The 16,812-nt window shown below is 37.6% G+C and overlaps 1 protein-coding gene across 1 annotated transcript in view; it reads left to right on the top strand.

The window, feature by feature from the left end:
• Positions 1-16,812, top strand: part of f13a1b (coagulation factor XIII, A1 polypeptide b) — a 44,491-nt gene that overhangs the window by 23,752 nt on the left and 3,927 nt on the right. Inside the window, 8 exon segments of the mRNA NM_001077154.1 lie at positions 821-998; positions 2,632-2,770; positions 4,508-4,611; positions 5,011-5,099; positions 8,532-8,685; positions 10,746-11,021; positions 13,470-13,630; positions 16,076-16,212. Of these exon segments, the coding sequence (NP_001070622.1) occupies positions 821-998; positions 2,632-2,770; positions 4,508-4,611; positions 5,011-5,099; positions 8,532-8,685; positions 10,746-11,021; positions 13,470-13,630; positions 16,076-16,212 (1,238 nt within the window).

Below are 16,812 nucleotides of genomic sequence, written 5' to 3'. Positions count from 1 at the left end.
TGACTTTACTTGGAGGGGTGCATTATCATTAACTCATCCTTAACTACTCATGAACTCCTTTGTGTAGGCTGTTCATGTTGATGTAAACACACACTAGATGGTCTTGCATAGGCTACATTTAAGCAAAGGAGGCTTGATGGATGGAAAGATGACTGCATGGAAAGCAGGACTGACCATACCTCGAGAAGTACATGTTACGATGCATTAACTTAATTTCTGATGCTGTGCTAAAAAAAAAAAAAAAAAAAAAAAAAAAAAAAAAAAAAAATTTTAATATTTTCCAAATGATGTTTGGCAGAGCACGGAAATTTTCACAGAATGTCTGATATAATTTTTTCTTCTAGAGAAATCTGATTTGTTTTATTTTGGCTAGAATAAAAGCAGTTTTTAAATTTTAACACCATTTTAGGGACAAAATTATTAGCCTCTTTAAGCTATATTTTTTCTTGATAATCTACAGAACAAACCATCATTATACAACAGCTTGCCTAATTACTCTAACCTGAAAGGGGTGGATGGGGGTATCGGTCAGACGACAGCGGCCTCTGTTGGATTTGCGCGAGAACAGCAGGTGTGAATGTCACTCGCGAGAAATTTGAGATCTGAAAAAGCATACACAGCGGCCTCTGGTGGATTTGCGAAAACAAAAACTGCCAAAAAAAAAAAAAACTTCCTGGGACGTATTTTGCGCTGTTTAGAAATGTATGCAGGGGTATGTATCAATAATGAGCCTGGGTTAAAAGTAACAATACTAAAGCATGGCACAGCTTTAAACTGCTCTTGTTGGGTGAAATGGTTTGTGTTACCTTTATCTGCACAGCTGAACTCTCGTGATGATGACGGAGTGTTGGTGGGAAACTGGAGTGGGGATTACATGTACGGAGTGCCGCCGACGTCCTGGACGGGCAGCGTTGAGATCCTATTGGACTACGCCAACAGTAGTGGAACTCCAGTCTGCTATGCTCAGTGCTGGGTCTACGCCGCTGTCTTCAACACCTGTGAGAACTAGGATCCGTTTTTTGATAATAGCCTGATAACTATGTTTGGTTGCCAGAATGGTCTATTAAAGGTTTTTTAAGGTTTGATTTTGTTTGATTAGTTTTTTTTTTACAAGATTTCAATGTCCGTTTTTTGTTTTGTAGAACTTTATTGGAATCTGTCAGGAAGTTCTGTCAATGTTAGTTTTTGATTCCCAGATTGTTCTTTTTAAGGTTTGATTTTGGTTAGCCGTGAAAGTTTTCATTACAAGATTTAATGTTTTTGGTTCGCTGAACTTTATTCTAATGTTCCCAGTATGTTCTGTTAACTGCTTTCTCGCAAAACGTTTCCGGAATATTCTGTCACTGTTAGTTTTTGATTCTCTGAATGCTGCTTTTAAGGTCTGGTTTTGATCAGTCGGGAAGGTTTTTTTTTTTACAAAATTTGAATGTCAGTTTTTGGTTTGTAGAGAGTTGTTCTATAATGTTCCCTGGATGTTCTTTCAGCGTTAGTTTTGGATTCTCAGAATGCTGTATTTAAGGTTTGAATTTGGTTAGCCAAGAAGGTTTTCTCTATATGATATTGTAATGTTAGATTTTGGTTTTGAGAATGAACGTTGGGGATGGGAATAAGAATGAACATTTTCATTACAAGGTTTCAACATTAGTTTTTGATTGGTAGAACGTTATTCCTCACAGAGTATTTCCAGAACGTTTTGTCAGTGTTGGGTTTTGATGCCCAGAATGTAATTTTGTAAGATTTGATTTTGTTTGGCCATTAAAAGTTTTCATTACAAGATTTCAAGGTTAGTTTTTAGTTTGTAGAACATTATTTTAATGTTTCCAGAATGTTCTATCAATGCTAGTTTTTGATTCCCAGAATGTTCTTCATAAGGTTTATCTATATGAGAATAGAATGTTAGTTTTTGGTTTGTAGATCATTATTATTAAGTTATTCTTCACATAATGTTCCTAGAATGTTCTGTTAACATTGTTTTTTTTTTTTTTTTGAAGGTTTGATTTTGATTAACCAGGAAAGTTTTCTTTTCAAAATTAGAATGTTAAGATTTGGTTTGTAGAATGTTATTCTAATGTTATACTCCACAGATTGTTCCCAGAATTTTCTGTCATTATTAGATTTTGATCTCCAGAACTTCCTTTTCAAGGTTAGATTTTGGTCGACCATGAAAGTTTTTATTACAAGCTTTCAGATTTAGTTTTTGTTTTGTAGAATGTTATTCCAATGTTACCGCAGAATATTTCCAGAATGTTCTGTCAATGTTGCAAATGATGCCCAGAACATTATTTTGTAAGGTTTGATTTTGATTAGCGTTATAAATTTTTTCTAATGTTAATCTACACAAAGTTTCCTGACCCTCTTTATGGAATGCTATTTTATGTTTGCAAAATAATAACATTAAATAACCATAAAAAAACGTTTTGGATTTATAATTTTTTGGTTGTTTACAATTAAATACTGTGCATCAATCTGAGAACACTATTTTATAATTTTATAATTCTATATATAATATATATAGAATCTCAAAAAATATTTAAAATTATATTTTTATTGTAACGTTATTGTTTGGTTCTTAAAAAAAAGGTAGGTCAAAAGGTCAAATAATTGTATGATTTTATGTCTCCTCCTCCACAGTCCTGCGATGTCTCGGGATCCCCAGCAGAGTCGTGACCAACTTCTTTTCTGCTCACGACAATGACGGCAACCTGAAGATGGACATAATCCTGGATGAAAATGGGAAACTGGACCGGAACCGCACCAAAGACTCCATCTGGTTTGAGCTTACTTACACATCGTTTGCATTATGTCACATTATTGTACAGTGTTTCCTCTAGGATTTTTCCAGCTGTGGCGGCAGGCCTTTTTTTCACACTGGTCTACCTTTGGCGTTATTTCAGTGACAAATGTCGTAAGCGCAGTATTACTAGTCGAGATTGCTATTATGTAATAGCCTACAGCATGCGGATCTCTTTGCTTGCGCGCTGATTTCCTCTGCTTGTGCACAAAACTTCTTGCACACCCCCTTCAAATATAAGCCGCTTCAAGAGCACGCAGATTTTGTGCGCTCTCAAATAAACACTGCTGAAGTGTGATTTAGTGCGTTGATGTAATGAGTATGTCTCCAGCATTTATTACATTTGCTAGGAATATTTATGAATGTCTCCAATAAACCTACAGAGCGATATAATAATGCGTCCTGAAGTCAAGTGAAACGGCTATACGTCGTGTTTGCTGGCCTCATGCATCACGCACCTGTCAGTCAGTCAGCACGTAACCTTTAAGGGTTAAACAAATGAGGCACAGCACTACTACAGTTACAGAAAAGTTTGCGCTGTTATATTTCACTTACCCTTTAATACGTTTTGGTGCGATTATAACCCGCTATTAAAAAAAAACAAATGTTTTGAATGAGAAGCTGTAATGTAGCCGTGGCAGGATCAATTTTGGCGTGGTGCCCCGCCATGGAAGACTGAATGTAGCGGAACCATGTATTATCAAAACCCACGTAGGGTTAAGAAATATTGTATATTTCATTACATGAATTTATTACAGTTCAGGTCCACAGTATGTAAATGTGTTGCTATCCATTTTTGCACTTCATGTTATAAATGGGGCGAGGCAGTGGCGCAGTAGGTAGTGCTGCCGCCTCACAGCAAGAAAGTCGCTGGCGTTTCTGTGTGGAGTTTGCATGTTCTCCCTGCCTTTGTGTGGGTTTCCTCCGGGTGCTCCGGTTTCCCCCACAGTCTAAAGACATGCGGTACAGGTGAATTGGGTAGGCTAAATTGTCCGTAGTCTATGAGTGTGTGTGAATGTTTCCCAGAGATGGGTTGCGGCTGGAAGGGCATCCGCTGTGTAAAAACTTGCATAAGTTGGTGGTTCATTCCGCTGTGGCGACCCCGGATTAATAAAGGGACTAAGCCGACAAGAAAATGAATGAATGAATGAATGTTATAAATGGTATCATACTGCCCTGTCTAATTAAATCCAACGTTTTTCTCTCTGATTTTGAAATATCAGATATATATTTGCTTTTCTGAGGTTAATTTATATAATCGTTAATGAAATCCTTAATAGCTACAGTAGTTAAACATAAAATAAAATGGAAAAAGACATTTAAGATTTTTCATTCTTATTCTTGTCAGAAGCTGAGAGACAATGAATACATTTAATGCAAGCACAAAGCCTGTTGATATTAAAGAGGTTAGTTAGCTAGTCAGTTTGTTGCTAATTATAATTAAAACAATTAAAAACACAATTGTTGATGAGTGCTGTAAAGAAGAAAAAAAACATACATGTGATGACAAAACAGCTAAGTTAGCTAAAGCTGCAGACTTTCACAGTGCATTTTTTAGGAGTATACTTGCTTTGAGGAGTGCTTGTGCCCCAAAATAAAAGAAATTAGGAGCTCGTGTAATACTACAATTAAAATGTTGAATTCCTTATTTATGTACAAACCTTCATGAATTTCCCTTCAGCTGCAGTTGGTGTTATATTTGCTTTCTGTTTGCAGGAATTATCATTGCTGGAACGAGTGCTACATGGCCAGGCCTGATCTGCCTTCAGGGTTTGGAGGTTGGCAGGTTGTGGACGCAACGCCACAGGAGACCAGCGATGGTATGACACACACTTGTTCATGCATGTATTTACACACTCATACTGTCATACATACTCAGACAAACACAGACACACGGGTTTGTTTTTGTGAATTGTGAGGACATTACATAGGTTTGCATTGTTTTATAATAAAATAAAAGCTGTGTTTTCTATTGCCCTACCCCATCCCTATATCTAAATCTAACCCTCAGCGGAAACTGTGTGCTGTTTTACTTTCTGGAAAAAAAAACATGAATTCGGTATGATTTATAAGGACGGTCCTCATAATTCCCCACCTTCTTACATGTGTCATTCATATCTATGTCGTTATACAGTTTGTGTCCTGTTATGTCACAAACATATACACACGCACTCTTGTTTGTAGTTCATGTGAAGTTATTGTGGCTGGTCTTCTGTCAGGTATGTTTAGGTGTGGACCTGCGTCTGTAGCTGCCATAAAACATGGTCAGATCTGCTACCCGTTTGATGCCCCCTTTGTGTTTGCAGAGGTAATGCTACTATAACATTATATTGCATTACATTACATTACTATAACTACTGTAGATTCTCTATACACTGAAAAAAACGATGTCTGCAAAACTGTTGCAAACAATTTATTTAATTTAAACAAACAAATTAAATTTAATAAAATTCAACTTAAATTGTTTGTTTTAATTCAGCCCAAAAAATTGTTTACAGCCACTTAACGTAAAAAAAATAAATAAAAATGAGTAAATCCAAGGAGTCACCTCTGAATATTTTTTTTCAGTGTATAACTATATACTACATAAAAATACAGTTACTACTGTACATGAAAGCCATTCCACCTTTGCCATTCAACCTTACAGAATCACTGCACAACATTTGAAAACAATATAGTAATGCAGATTTGGCTAAATGGGAGTTTAAATCGCACGTCTGTACATCAGGTGATAAACCATGGTTTAAGAAGAAAAAAACATGGATGCAGTCCTTGATAATAATGACTATGAAATCTATTCTCCAGTAGCACTGCTTTGAAGTCGAGCAAGTCCATGAATAAAAGCTTTAAAAACCCATTGTTACAACTAGGCATAGATATATACATTAGATGTCGCCTGGCCTATTGTTGTCCATTGGACGGAATGCGTCAATGGCGCTGCCATCTTGCTACAGGGTAGCGCTCCTTTGAAATGAATGCGGGACCAAGGTACAGTGGAGGACTGTGGCCATCCGAAGCCAGAGATATACACATATACACATATATCTATGATCGGGAGTTTTCCTGGATGTTAGTATGTAATTTTTTTTTCTAATTACGAAAATTATAATTTGCCATCACTTTTCTACGGTGATGGATCAGTGACCGCACGGGCATTCCTGACAAAAAGCTTGTGTTTGTGTGTACAGAAATGTACTATTAACCCTCCCTGTTAAATTTGATCTAATCATGTCTGAAACACAGCTCCTCTCCTGCTTTCACTTCTCATACTGACGGAGGGAGCGATTCGTTTGTGAATGAATCCCCCGAACGACTCTTTCACTAACGTTAGCCGACAATAATACAAGTTTCTGGCAGCGCAGCATCTCGTTGTCATATTTCTTTTGCATTGTTTGCTGATTTTATTCAACAAAACTAGCATAAGCCGAGTGTTGGAGAGAGAGTTGGAGCTTCTTTGTCTTATGGTGAATGCAGTAAGTGACTGTTATCATCAATAACGTTACCTGATTAGCATAAAAGTTCAGAACATACAAAAACATAATCTTACCTATGAAATGTTCTGCCTTTGTGCTTTGTTTTCTTTGTTTGCTCGTTACTACACCCGTAGACAGCGCTAAAGTCCCGTATCTTCATGTAATAACACTGTCTTGACTAGTGCGGTTGAATGACATTTGTCCTGGGAGCACTGTACCAATGTGGCGGCGCTATTGACGCATGCTCAGGGTCCCTATGCGATATCTAGTTTATATATCTATGACAACTAGGGGTGTGACAAGACGCCTACTCCACGATAGGAGACACGAGATTGGGTTTACTAGAATGAGACAAGATTTTTTACACTATTTTCAAGAGATCCTCAATGATGATATATATGAAGGAAAAATAGTCTTCAATTCTACTGAAGAAGAATGTATGTTATCAAAAATATCAATACTCCAGGCTTAATTTGATTTGTGTTTATGACGATTATGACTTTCAACATATCTAAAGTGCTATTCCATCGTGTGGTGATTCATTTGTGTGGCAGAAGTTGTAGCATTTCTGTGGGAAAAAAAAGTGGTTATGTGATGCCCACAGCACCGAGGCCAGGTTGTGTGCAAAGCACTTGACTTGCAGAAATCTTTATTGTTAATTTTACCATCACACTCCATCTTGTTGCAGGTTAAAATGACAAAATCTCATAACACATCTCAACTTGACATTACCATAGGCTTGTGCTATTAATCCAAATCGAATCGCAATTGCAATTTGAAACGTTGCGATTAGTTAATAACGGCTGTGATATAAAATATAAACAGTTAAAGTCATAATTATTAGCCCCCTTTGATTATTTTTTTTTCTTTTTAAAATATTTCCCAAATAATGTTTAACAGAGCAAGGAAATTTTCACAGTATGTCTGATAATATTTGTTTTATTTGTTTTATTTCAGCTAGAATAAAAGCTATTTTTTATTTTTTAATCACCATTTTAAGGACAAAAAATTATTAGCCTCTTTAAGCTATATTTTATTTCAATAGTCTACAGAACAAACCATCGTTATACAATAACTTGACTAATTACCCTAACCTGCCTAGTTACCCTAATTAACCTAGTTAAGCCTTTAAATGGCACTTTAAGCTGTATAGAAGTGTCTTGAAAAATATCTAGAAAAATATTATGTGCTGTCAACATGGCAAAGATAAAATAAATCAGAAATGAGTAATTTTAACTATTATGTTAAGAAATGTGTTGAAAAAAAAAATTCGCTCTCCGTTAAACAGAAATTGGGGGAAAAATAAATGGGGCTAATAATTCGGGGGTGCTAATAATTCACACTTCATTTGTATGTATATATGTAAACAAAAATAACGAATAACATCTTCAGAACCAGTCCACTATGCTTCAGAAAATTAAACATGCAAGACTTTCTGCGATGGTGTCGTGAGACATCGCAGACATGTATCGGTTGTCGTGAACTATGTCACTTTAAACGTGAAGAAACGATTGAATATTGTGTCACAACGTTTATTTGATTTTTACGACTCCCTACGACACCCTACGTCAAGGAAATTGTGCCGAAATCATGTGATCTGACTTGGGTTTTATAACTAGCCAATTGAGTGAGCACACTTTTGTTCCGCCCAATCAGAATTGCGCAACTGAACTACGCCCACAATAAAGAAGAGAAAACAAACAGGAAAGCGGTGACAAGTGGGATAATGGCATCTGCTGCTTCAGAAGCATTAATATACGAATTAATATTAAAGAAAAACTGCATTTGTAATATGGGAATTTTTTGGTTCCAAAGTCACAGACACCAAATAAAAATAGGTGAATTAAAGAGCTGTTGCAGAACTGTTGCCATGGCTTACAGATTATTAAGATGAAGCTTGAATTAAATTAAAATCAGCTTGAAGCTTAAACTAAATCGTAAATCAAATTGCGATATGCGTCAAAAAAAATCACAATTAGATATTTTCCCCAAATCGCACAGCCCTATTACCAACACAATAAAACTTGTCGTAAATATGATTGTCTTGAAGCCACTATAAATCCGTCATGATTTCTATAACAACATCAATAACATTTTTTTACCTAAATTATAGTCATTAAAATGTCATTAAATTTTAAGTACGCTTGTAACACGAGATCTCGTCACACCCCTAATTATAATCCTTCATGTTTTTTATCATTTGTAACTTACAAGGAGGATACATGTGTACATATCTCTCACTCCATCTGCCTTGTATATTTCCGCAGGTGAACAGTGACGTGGTCTTTTATCGTAGACGTAAAGACGGTATTCTGGAAGTCGTGAAGGTGAATCAGACTCATGTGGGCCGGATGGTGCTGACCAAAGCTGTGCTGCACAGTGGACGTCGAGACATTACAAACCAGTACAAGTTCCCTGAAGGTGAGAGAAGCTGCTCTTAGATATTAATAAAAGACTTCAAATCAGGATCAGTTTCTTTCTGAATATAACAGAACCGATCAGAAGAGAACAGAGAAGAATGAAGGTAACACTTTACTTGAAGGGGGTGTTTATAAGACTTATCATGACATGATGCTTGTCGTGAATGAGAATGAGATTTTATGCATGCTTATAACTGTTATTAAATGTCATTGGATCAGTTATGACATTTTAAATGCAAAGATGAAATTGTTCATGACAACTTGACATGAACAAATACATCTCAACCTGTTTTTGTCTGGCATGACAATTTGACATTACAACGATAACGTAAACACTGTCATGATGCCATTATAAATATATGATGAATTTTATAACTTCATTAATATTTTTTTTACCTCAACTACAGCTGAATTTGTCATTAAAATGTCATTAAATATTAATGACACAGTTAAAAAAAATGATCTATGAGTATTAACACTTTTAACGAGTCGTCATTAATATAAATATTAAAAACTTTTAATAATAAAAGTAAAAAAAAAATAAATAATAAAAAACTTTTGAGGATTTTAGAAACTGATGACTATTAAATGCATCATTACTGGGTGACCGCCAGGGCCAGCGCTTCCATAGAGGCGACTTAGGCGCCCGCCTAGGGCGGCAGAATAGAGAGGGCGGCGTCCGCGACACTACCCTCTCCTCCCGCGCCCTCAGTTATATCCGCGTGACCGCTTCTTTAGGGCGGAAGAATAGAGAGGGCAGCGTCCGCGACACTACCCTCACCTCCCGCGCCCTCAGTTGTATCCACATGTAGGGCGGCAGAATAGAGAGGCCGGCGTCCGCGACACTACCCTCACCACCCGCGCCATCAGTTATATCCGCGTGACCGCTTCTTTAGGGCGGAAGAATAGAGAGGGCAGCGTCCGCGACACTACACTTACCACCCGCGCCCTCAGTTATATCTGCGTCTAGGGCAGCAGAATAGAGGGGGTGGCGTCCGCAACACTACCCTTACCTCCCGCGCCCTCAGTTATATCCGCATCTGGGGCAGCAGAATAGAGGGGGCGGCGTCCGCGACACTACCCTCACCACCTGAGCCCTGTTATATCCGCGTCTAGGGCGGCAGAATAGAGAGGGCGGCGTCCGCGACACTACCCTTACCTCCCGCACCCTCGGTTATATCCACGTCTTGGGCGGCAGAATAGAGAGGGCGGCGTCCGCGACACTACCCTCACCACCCGCGCCCTGTTATATCCGCGTCTAGGGCGGCAGAATAGAGAGGGCGGCGTCCACAACACTACCCTCACCACCCGCGCCCTCGGTTATATCACGTCTAGGGCGGCAGAATAGAGAGGGCGACGTCCGCGACACTACCCTCACCACCCGCGCTCTTGGTTATATTCACGTCTAGGGCGGCAGAATAGAGAAGGCAACGTCCGCGACACTACCCTCACAACCTGTGCCCTGTTATATCCGCGTCTAGGGCAGCAGAATAGAGAGGGCGGTGTCTACGACACTACCCTCACCTCCCGCACCCTCAGTTATATCCGCGTCTAGGGTGGCAAAATAGAGAGGGCGGCGTCAGCGACACTACCCTCACCACCCGCGCCCTCAGTTATATCCGCGTCTAGGCGCCCCCATCCCGCTTTCACTTTAGGGTTGAGGGCGGCGTGACCACCCTCTGCCTAGAGCGGCAGTTCAGCTTGCTCTGGCCCTGGTGACCGCTGTTTTGCAGTGGCAGGTCCTAAACTCTGGAATACCCTGCCTACTTGGCTTCGTGCAATCACTGACCTGCCACTTTTTAAAGCTAAGCTTAAAACACTATTGTTTAAATTGGCATTTAATGCATAGCACTGACACTTCGTTATGTTTTAATATTTGCTGTATTGTTTTGCATTGTCTGCTTTTTTTGTTGTGTTGTATAAGTTGCTTTCACTTGTGTAGAGCACTTTAGTCAATCCTATATAAACAAAAGTTGATTGATTGATTACTGTTTTGTGAAAAGGATCCATTGTGTCCATAGATGTGAGACGTAGTTTACTCTGATGGTGTGTTTTCCTCAGGGAGCCCGGAGGAGCGGCGTGTGCTGGAGAAAGCTGAGGAGTTCGGCTGTCAGCGGGAGAAATCCTCTCCTGCTCTGAGCGATGTGGACGTGGAGATCCACAGTCTGGATGTTAATGTAGGGGAAAACTTTGATGTCACTCTGCAGTTCACCAACCGCAGTGACCAGCGCCGCACGGCAGACGTCTACATCACCGGGACAGTGGTGTATTATACTGGAGTCCCGAGCGGAGAGGTCGTGTTTAAGACACCTAAAGTCAAACTAGAGCCAATGCAGAGTGAGTACATGTGGGAGAGAGAGGGCAGGGCTGGCTGTTGAAACATATTTACTGAGGACAATCCGACTTCTACCCTTTCACGAGTTCACTCTTGCAGTCGTTTAAGAATAAGGCGTATTTGGTGTGCTGTCCGGGGAGAGGGCTCGAGTTATTCCCCTGTTGAGAAGTATTCAACTAAGTTGCCAGTTTAAAGGTGATGATCACTGTGGTGCATCGATAAGAATGCATGAGACGAGGTAATTAAATAATGTTGCTTTATTCCACACTGGTGAATAGAGATGTGGTTTCCACAAAAAAGGAATAACAATAAACAATATTAAATCAAAGTTACATTTGTAATACAACATTAAACATAGTACAGTTGGATCAAAATATTATACAGTAGTTAGTTGAAAATGGATAATTGTATTAAGATACTAACAGCAGCATAATATGAAGTCCAAATTGCTGCTAACTGGGTGTTTATGACACAAACTGGTTCACATGTTGAATGAAATATAGACTAAGACTGGAATAATCATACATACTGACTAACATAATATAAACAGGTTGAAATCGAAGAATATACACACAGCTGGTAACTTACTAACTTCAATAACGACGCGAGTATCAAATTAGCGGCAGCGATTGCTGCGTCATCTCAAATCACGGCGATCACAGAACATCAATTAATGCTGGTAAACAGCATAAAAACTCTTCTAACGTACTCCTTAAGTCTCAGTAAACATACAATACATGAACATTTATGTACTCACGGTTTAAAACACGCACAAATCCACCAAACAACGATGATTAGCAACACACAACTAGGGATGGCTGACGTGAAACTGATGTTTCAACACAGTGTCGAGATCCCGAAGCGCAAGTGTTTCGAAACACTGCACCGAAGCATGATCCGAAGCACCAAAGTCACGTGACTAAAGTGTTTCGAAACACCTAGTCACGTGACTAAAGCGATTTAAAGCATTGATCAGCTTAGAAACGTTTCGAGACCTGGCGAATCCTCATTTGACTGCCAAGGTCTCCAAACAATCTCTGTCTCATATGGCTTAGAGGACTGTGTGTTTGCTAATTGATTTTATGCTTTGCATGATGTTTTGGGTTCGAATCCTGACTTGTACAAATACTCTGAAATCATGGTTTCATGTATTTTAATCATGTTTCTGTTTTGTGTAGCCTAAATAGGATACAGCTACAGTTACGCCATCAATTTAGCATCATTTTTGTAACACTGTAAAACAATAATACATATTTTTACAGTATGGTTGGGTTTAGGGTTAGGGTAGACATTAATAAAATACAATAAATGGGAAATTTAATGAATAATATAAATAATTCTTGATAACTTCAGGCCACCGTTTTTGATCTAGCAACAACCCTGTTTTAAGAAAAAACAAGACATATTTATTCACAAATTGTTTATTCGGATATCAGACCAATGTTGAAACAAAACGATACAAGAGCAAAGCATTACCAACTGGTATTAAAGCATTTTAAAACAACTGTGATAGACTAGCTTCAAAACCTACTAACCCTGCATGGAAGTCTGTCACCTTAATCACTGTACTATGTTACTTGAAGGATTTCACGTACAAAGTTGGGTTTAATGCCTCAATTTGTTCAATCGTTCTTTGCTGAAGCTGTTTCAGTGCAATACATAAAAAATGACCACTAGATGTCACTGTAGAGTGAGGTTTCGAAACGTTTCGAAGCTTCGACACATTTGCTTCGACTGTTTCAGTGTTTCACAAAGCCTCGCTTTGCCCACCACTACACACAACTTCTCTGCCCGTGGCTTCACTCTGACTGCATTGTTCTCTCGTGTGCACGTCTCTGAAAGGCACAAAGGATAAGTAGTCCATTAGCGACCTCTACAGGACAGGTTGGTGTAATGCTTCATAACACCCCTTATCAGAAAACAAAGAGGAGTTGGGATTGAGCGAAGTATCTAGCCCGATCCCAGAACGCTCCCCATAGGAATGTAATGCTTATGAGGTGAGGTGTCGGGGTGGTAGAGGGATGCTAAAGTCGTGAGATGCTGCAGGTAAGACAGCTTTGGTATATACAGTATAGGGGTTTGGTCAAGAACTGATTTGATAATAGAATAATTGTCAATGACGTATTCGATACTGAAACTTCTGCACGTGCTCCTTCAGAAATTTGTTTACAAAACATCACTTAAAGGTGCTGCATGTACTCTTCTACAGAATAAAATTGACACACGGTCACCCGACAATACTGTAGATACTCAAGTTTATATGAGATTGGGCATGATACCTTTCTGTACATTTTTTTCAAGTACAAGATGAATTCTTTGGCTTTACATTTCAGTTTATAAACATGAGGTCTGATTGAAAACGAGTCATCAACAGCCCAGCCCTATGAGAGAGTGAAATACAGTATGATGCTGTTCCTGCATTAACTGCTGCCTCCTGCTGGTGATGACAGGTAAAGAGGAGAAAGTGCTGGTCCGCAGCGAGGACTACATGAACAAACTGGTGGAGCAGAGAAACATCCACTTCATCGCTACAGGGAAGATTAAAGAGACGGGACAGATCATCACAGCCATGAAAGTCATCGCAATGCACCATCCCAAACTCACCGTCAAGGTCAGACTCTATACTGGTAATTCTCATAGACATTAAAGGCGCACTGAGTTTGAGGGATCTGCAGTTAATACTCAACATAAATAAACAAAACCTAATAAAAACATACTTTTTCTTTGTTTTTTTAGTTTTCCTGCAAGTAATGTCACTATTAACTGACACACCAGAGAACAATGATTAATAAAATATGTCATTTTATTTCAAATTTCTTTTATTAGGTTTTTACATGGAATATCAACCTTAAGTCATTTTATAATTATCTTTCCATGTTAATTTTTACACTACCCCAACCCCAAATAAACATTTCCCTCCCTCAACAGCCTCTAACTTCCCATTGAAAAAAAAACAAAAAAAAAAAACATACATATATATATATATATATATATATATATATATATATATATATATATATATATATATATATATATATATATATATATATATATATATATATATATATTTCAATAATAATAATAATAATAATAATTAAGTAAAATAAATAAATAAATAAAAATAAATAAATAAATAAGATGAAAATAAATAATAAATATTTATTTATTCATATATTATTGCTCAGTTTAAGAATCAAGAGTTTGCCAGTAGATAATCTAATAAGGGGCGCCACAACTTGTCAAAGGTCTTTAAAGAACCAGTAAGTGATAGTCTAATTCTTTTCCAATTTAAAACAAGTAAACACTTCTTTTATCCATGCATCAAAAGATGGTGGAGAGACATGTTTTCACTATAAAAGAATGAGACGTCTCGCTATTACAGTAGTAAAGGCTAAAGTCTTCTGGACCATTACTGAAAGGTTGGCATCTACTGTCAACCCAAAAATGGCCAGAAGTGGATTTGTATCCAGATCTATGTCGAATGCATCTTTCAAAGTTTTAAATATTTTAGTCCAATTATCAAATAATTTAGGGCATTCCCATAACATGGATGAGATCCGCTGGTGACTGTTAAAATATGTCATTTCATTAAGTAGTAACTGATTAAAATCTAAAGAGGTGCTAATATTTTGAATATTTCAGGTTAAATTTAATATAAAGAGATGCATATTTTAGATTAAAGGTGAATATTTCAGGTTAAAATGTGTGTTGGGAGTATGTTTAAACAAATAAATATATTTATAGACAGATGGCTTCTTATAGTATCTATCCAGCCTTAAAATAGGCTTGTGCTTTTTTATTTCAGACCAAAAGCAAGATTATTTTTCTTAACCCATTGGCAGGTTATGCAACTTGTTTTAAAAAACCCACTTACAGGTTTTAGCAATCGTTTTGCTACCCATTTCAAAGCCCAGGACTCAAAATTCACAACTATTGACAATTTTTACAAAACTCTTAACACTTAATTTCAAATGCTTAGATATGATGATACACATACTGTAAGTCAAAGATACTTTGTTAATTAAACTAAAATCACTTTAAAAAAAAACACAATTTAACATCAAATTATTTCGTTTCAAAATGCAAGACACACATCTGAAATAACTGTGTATTCCTGTACTTAAAATGATTTAACTATGAACTGATACAGGTGTTAAAAATGATAAGTAACTGTTGCGTTACTTTGAATGTATGTACTAGATTATGTGTTTAGATGATGAAAGTTTCAAGATAAGTCAAATGACAACAGTAAACACAGACGATCACCCAGCTAGACTACATTAGCTATAATTCATAATTTTTTCATCATTATCCATCTTTTACAGACTATGTTTTCATATTTGATATTACTGTATGCACGAAAGCTATGACAGCAGACCAATGTCAGGCCTGGATTGGTCAGAAGGTTGTGACATCAAGGTTCTGAAATTGGTGGCTGTATGCTTGTAAAATACTAACTCTGACTTGTTTCAGAACCATTCATTCATTTTCCTTCTGGTTAGTCCCTTATTTATCAGGGGTCGACACAGCGGAATGAACTGCCAACTATTCTTGCATATGTTTTACATAGGGGATGTCCTTTCAGCTGCATCCCAGTACTGGAAAACGCCCATACGCACTCACATTCACACACTCATACACTATACAGCCAGTTTAGTTTCTTTAATTCACCTATGGGGGGGGGGGAACTGGAGCACCCAGAGGAAACCCATGCCAACATAGGGAGAACATGCAAACTCAAGAACGGCAACTGACCTAGCCGGGACTTGAACCAGCGACCTTCTTGCTGAGAGGCGACAGTGCTAACCACTAAGCCACAGTGCCTCTTTTTATGTCAGAAAACAAAACTAGATTTTTTGCTCGTCAAGAAAAGGCTTTTTAGATATTTAGACAGCAATTGAGACATACACTAAGTACGTTTTAAGCATTTTATTTAAATTTTTTTTTTATCTTGAGAGATGTATTGATGCACGTTTTTGTCAGTAGAATGTAAATGAGTCTGCTGCCCTCTGCTGGTGGATTGACTCATTTCCAAATCTCTGTCATTTCACTGTAGGTCACAGGCTCTCCGAGGGTGAGTGAGGAAATGTACGTGTCTGTTGAGTTCACAAACCCTTTCAAGTTCAGTCTGGAGAACGTGGATCTGCGTGTGGAGGGTCCCGGAGTCCTGCCCTTCAAATACAAGCAGTACAGGTGAAACTTTATATCTGATCCTTAATTTTCTTCAGCTTCAGGAAATACATGTAATAATCAGATTTACACAACAGATTCTAATTGCTTTGGATTATCTGACTATTGCATAGGTGAACATTTGTCCTACGTCATTTAGAATGTGTGCTGACACTTTATATGTTTTTATCACAATATTAAAATAAGGTTAATTTTTACAGGTAAGTCAATAGTTATTGTTTGATAAAACAACAACAACAACAGCCTATTGTCCTATTAACAGTCTATTAAATGGTTTTGAACCATTTGGTGCTGAGAAACTTTTAAATTGAGATTTTGAATTGCCCACATTAACAGTATCATGCAGGTTATGCATGTATTCATTTAGCAAACACTTTAAACTTTTTTATTTTTTTTTTATCTAAAGCGATTTACAAATGAGAAGAATAGTTATGTAGTTGTATATGTAGTTTAGCAGTCTATACATAAATAATTTTTAATATAGAACAGAGAGAGAGAAATTCGATTTGTATAATACTTCTTTATTTCATACCATTTAAAAAAGTCAATTAACAAATTCGGGCTATTTTGTAAATATTAGTTCTTCAGCTTTGACAGAGCACA

This window comes from Danio rerio, chromosome 7, assembly GCF_052040795.2.
Source record: "Danio rerio strain M-AB ecotype USA chromosome 7, GRCz13ab, whole genome shotgun sequence".
NCBI classification, from domain to species: Eukaryota; Metazoa; Chordata; class Actinopteri; order Cypriniformes; family Danionidae; genus Danio; species Danio rerio.
The sequence above is the reverse complement of the archived record's forward strand: the minus strand, read 5'-3'. Positions and strand labels throughout refer to the sequence as shown.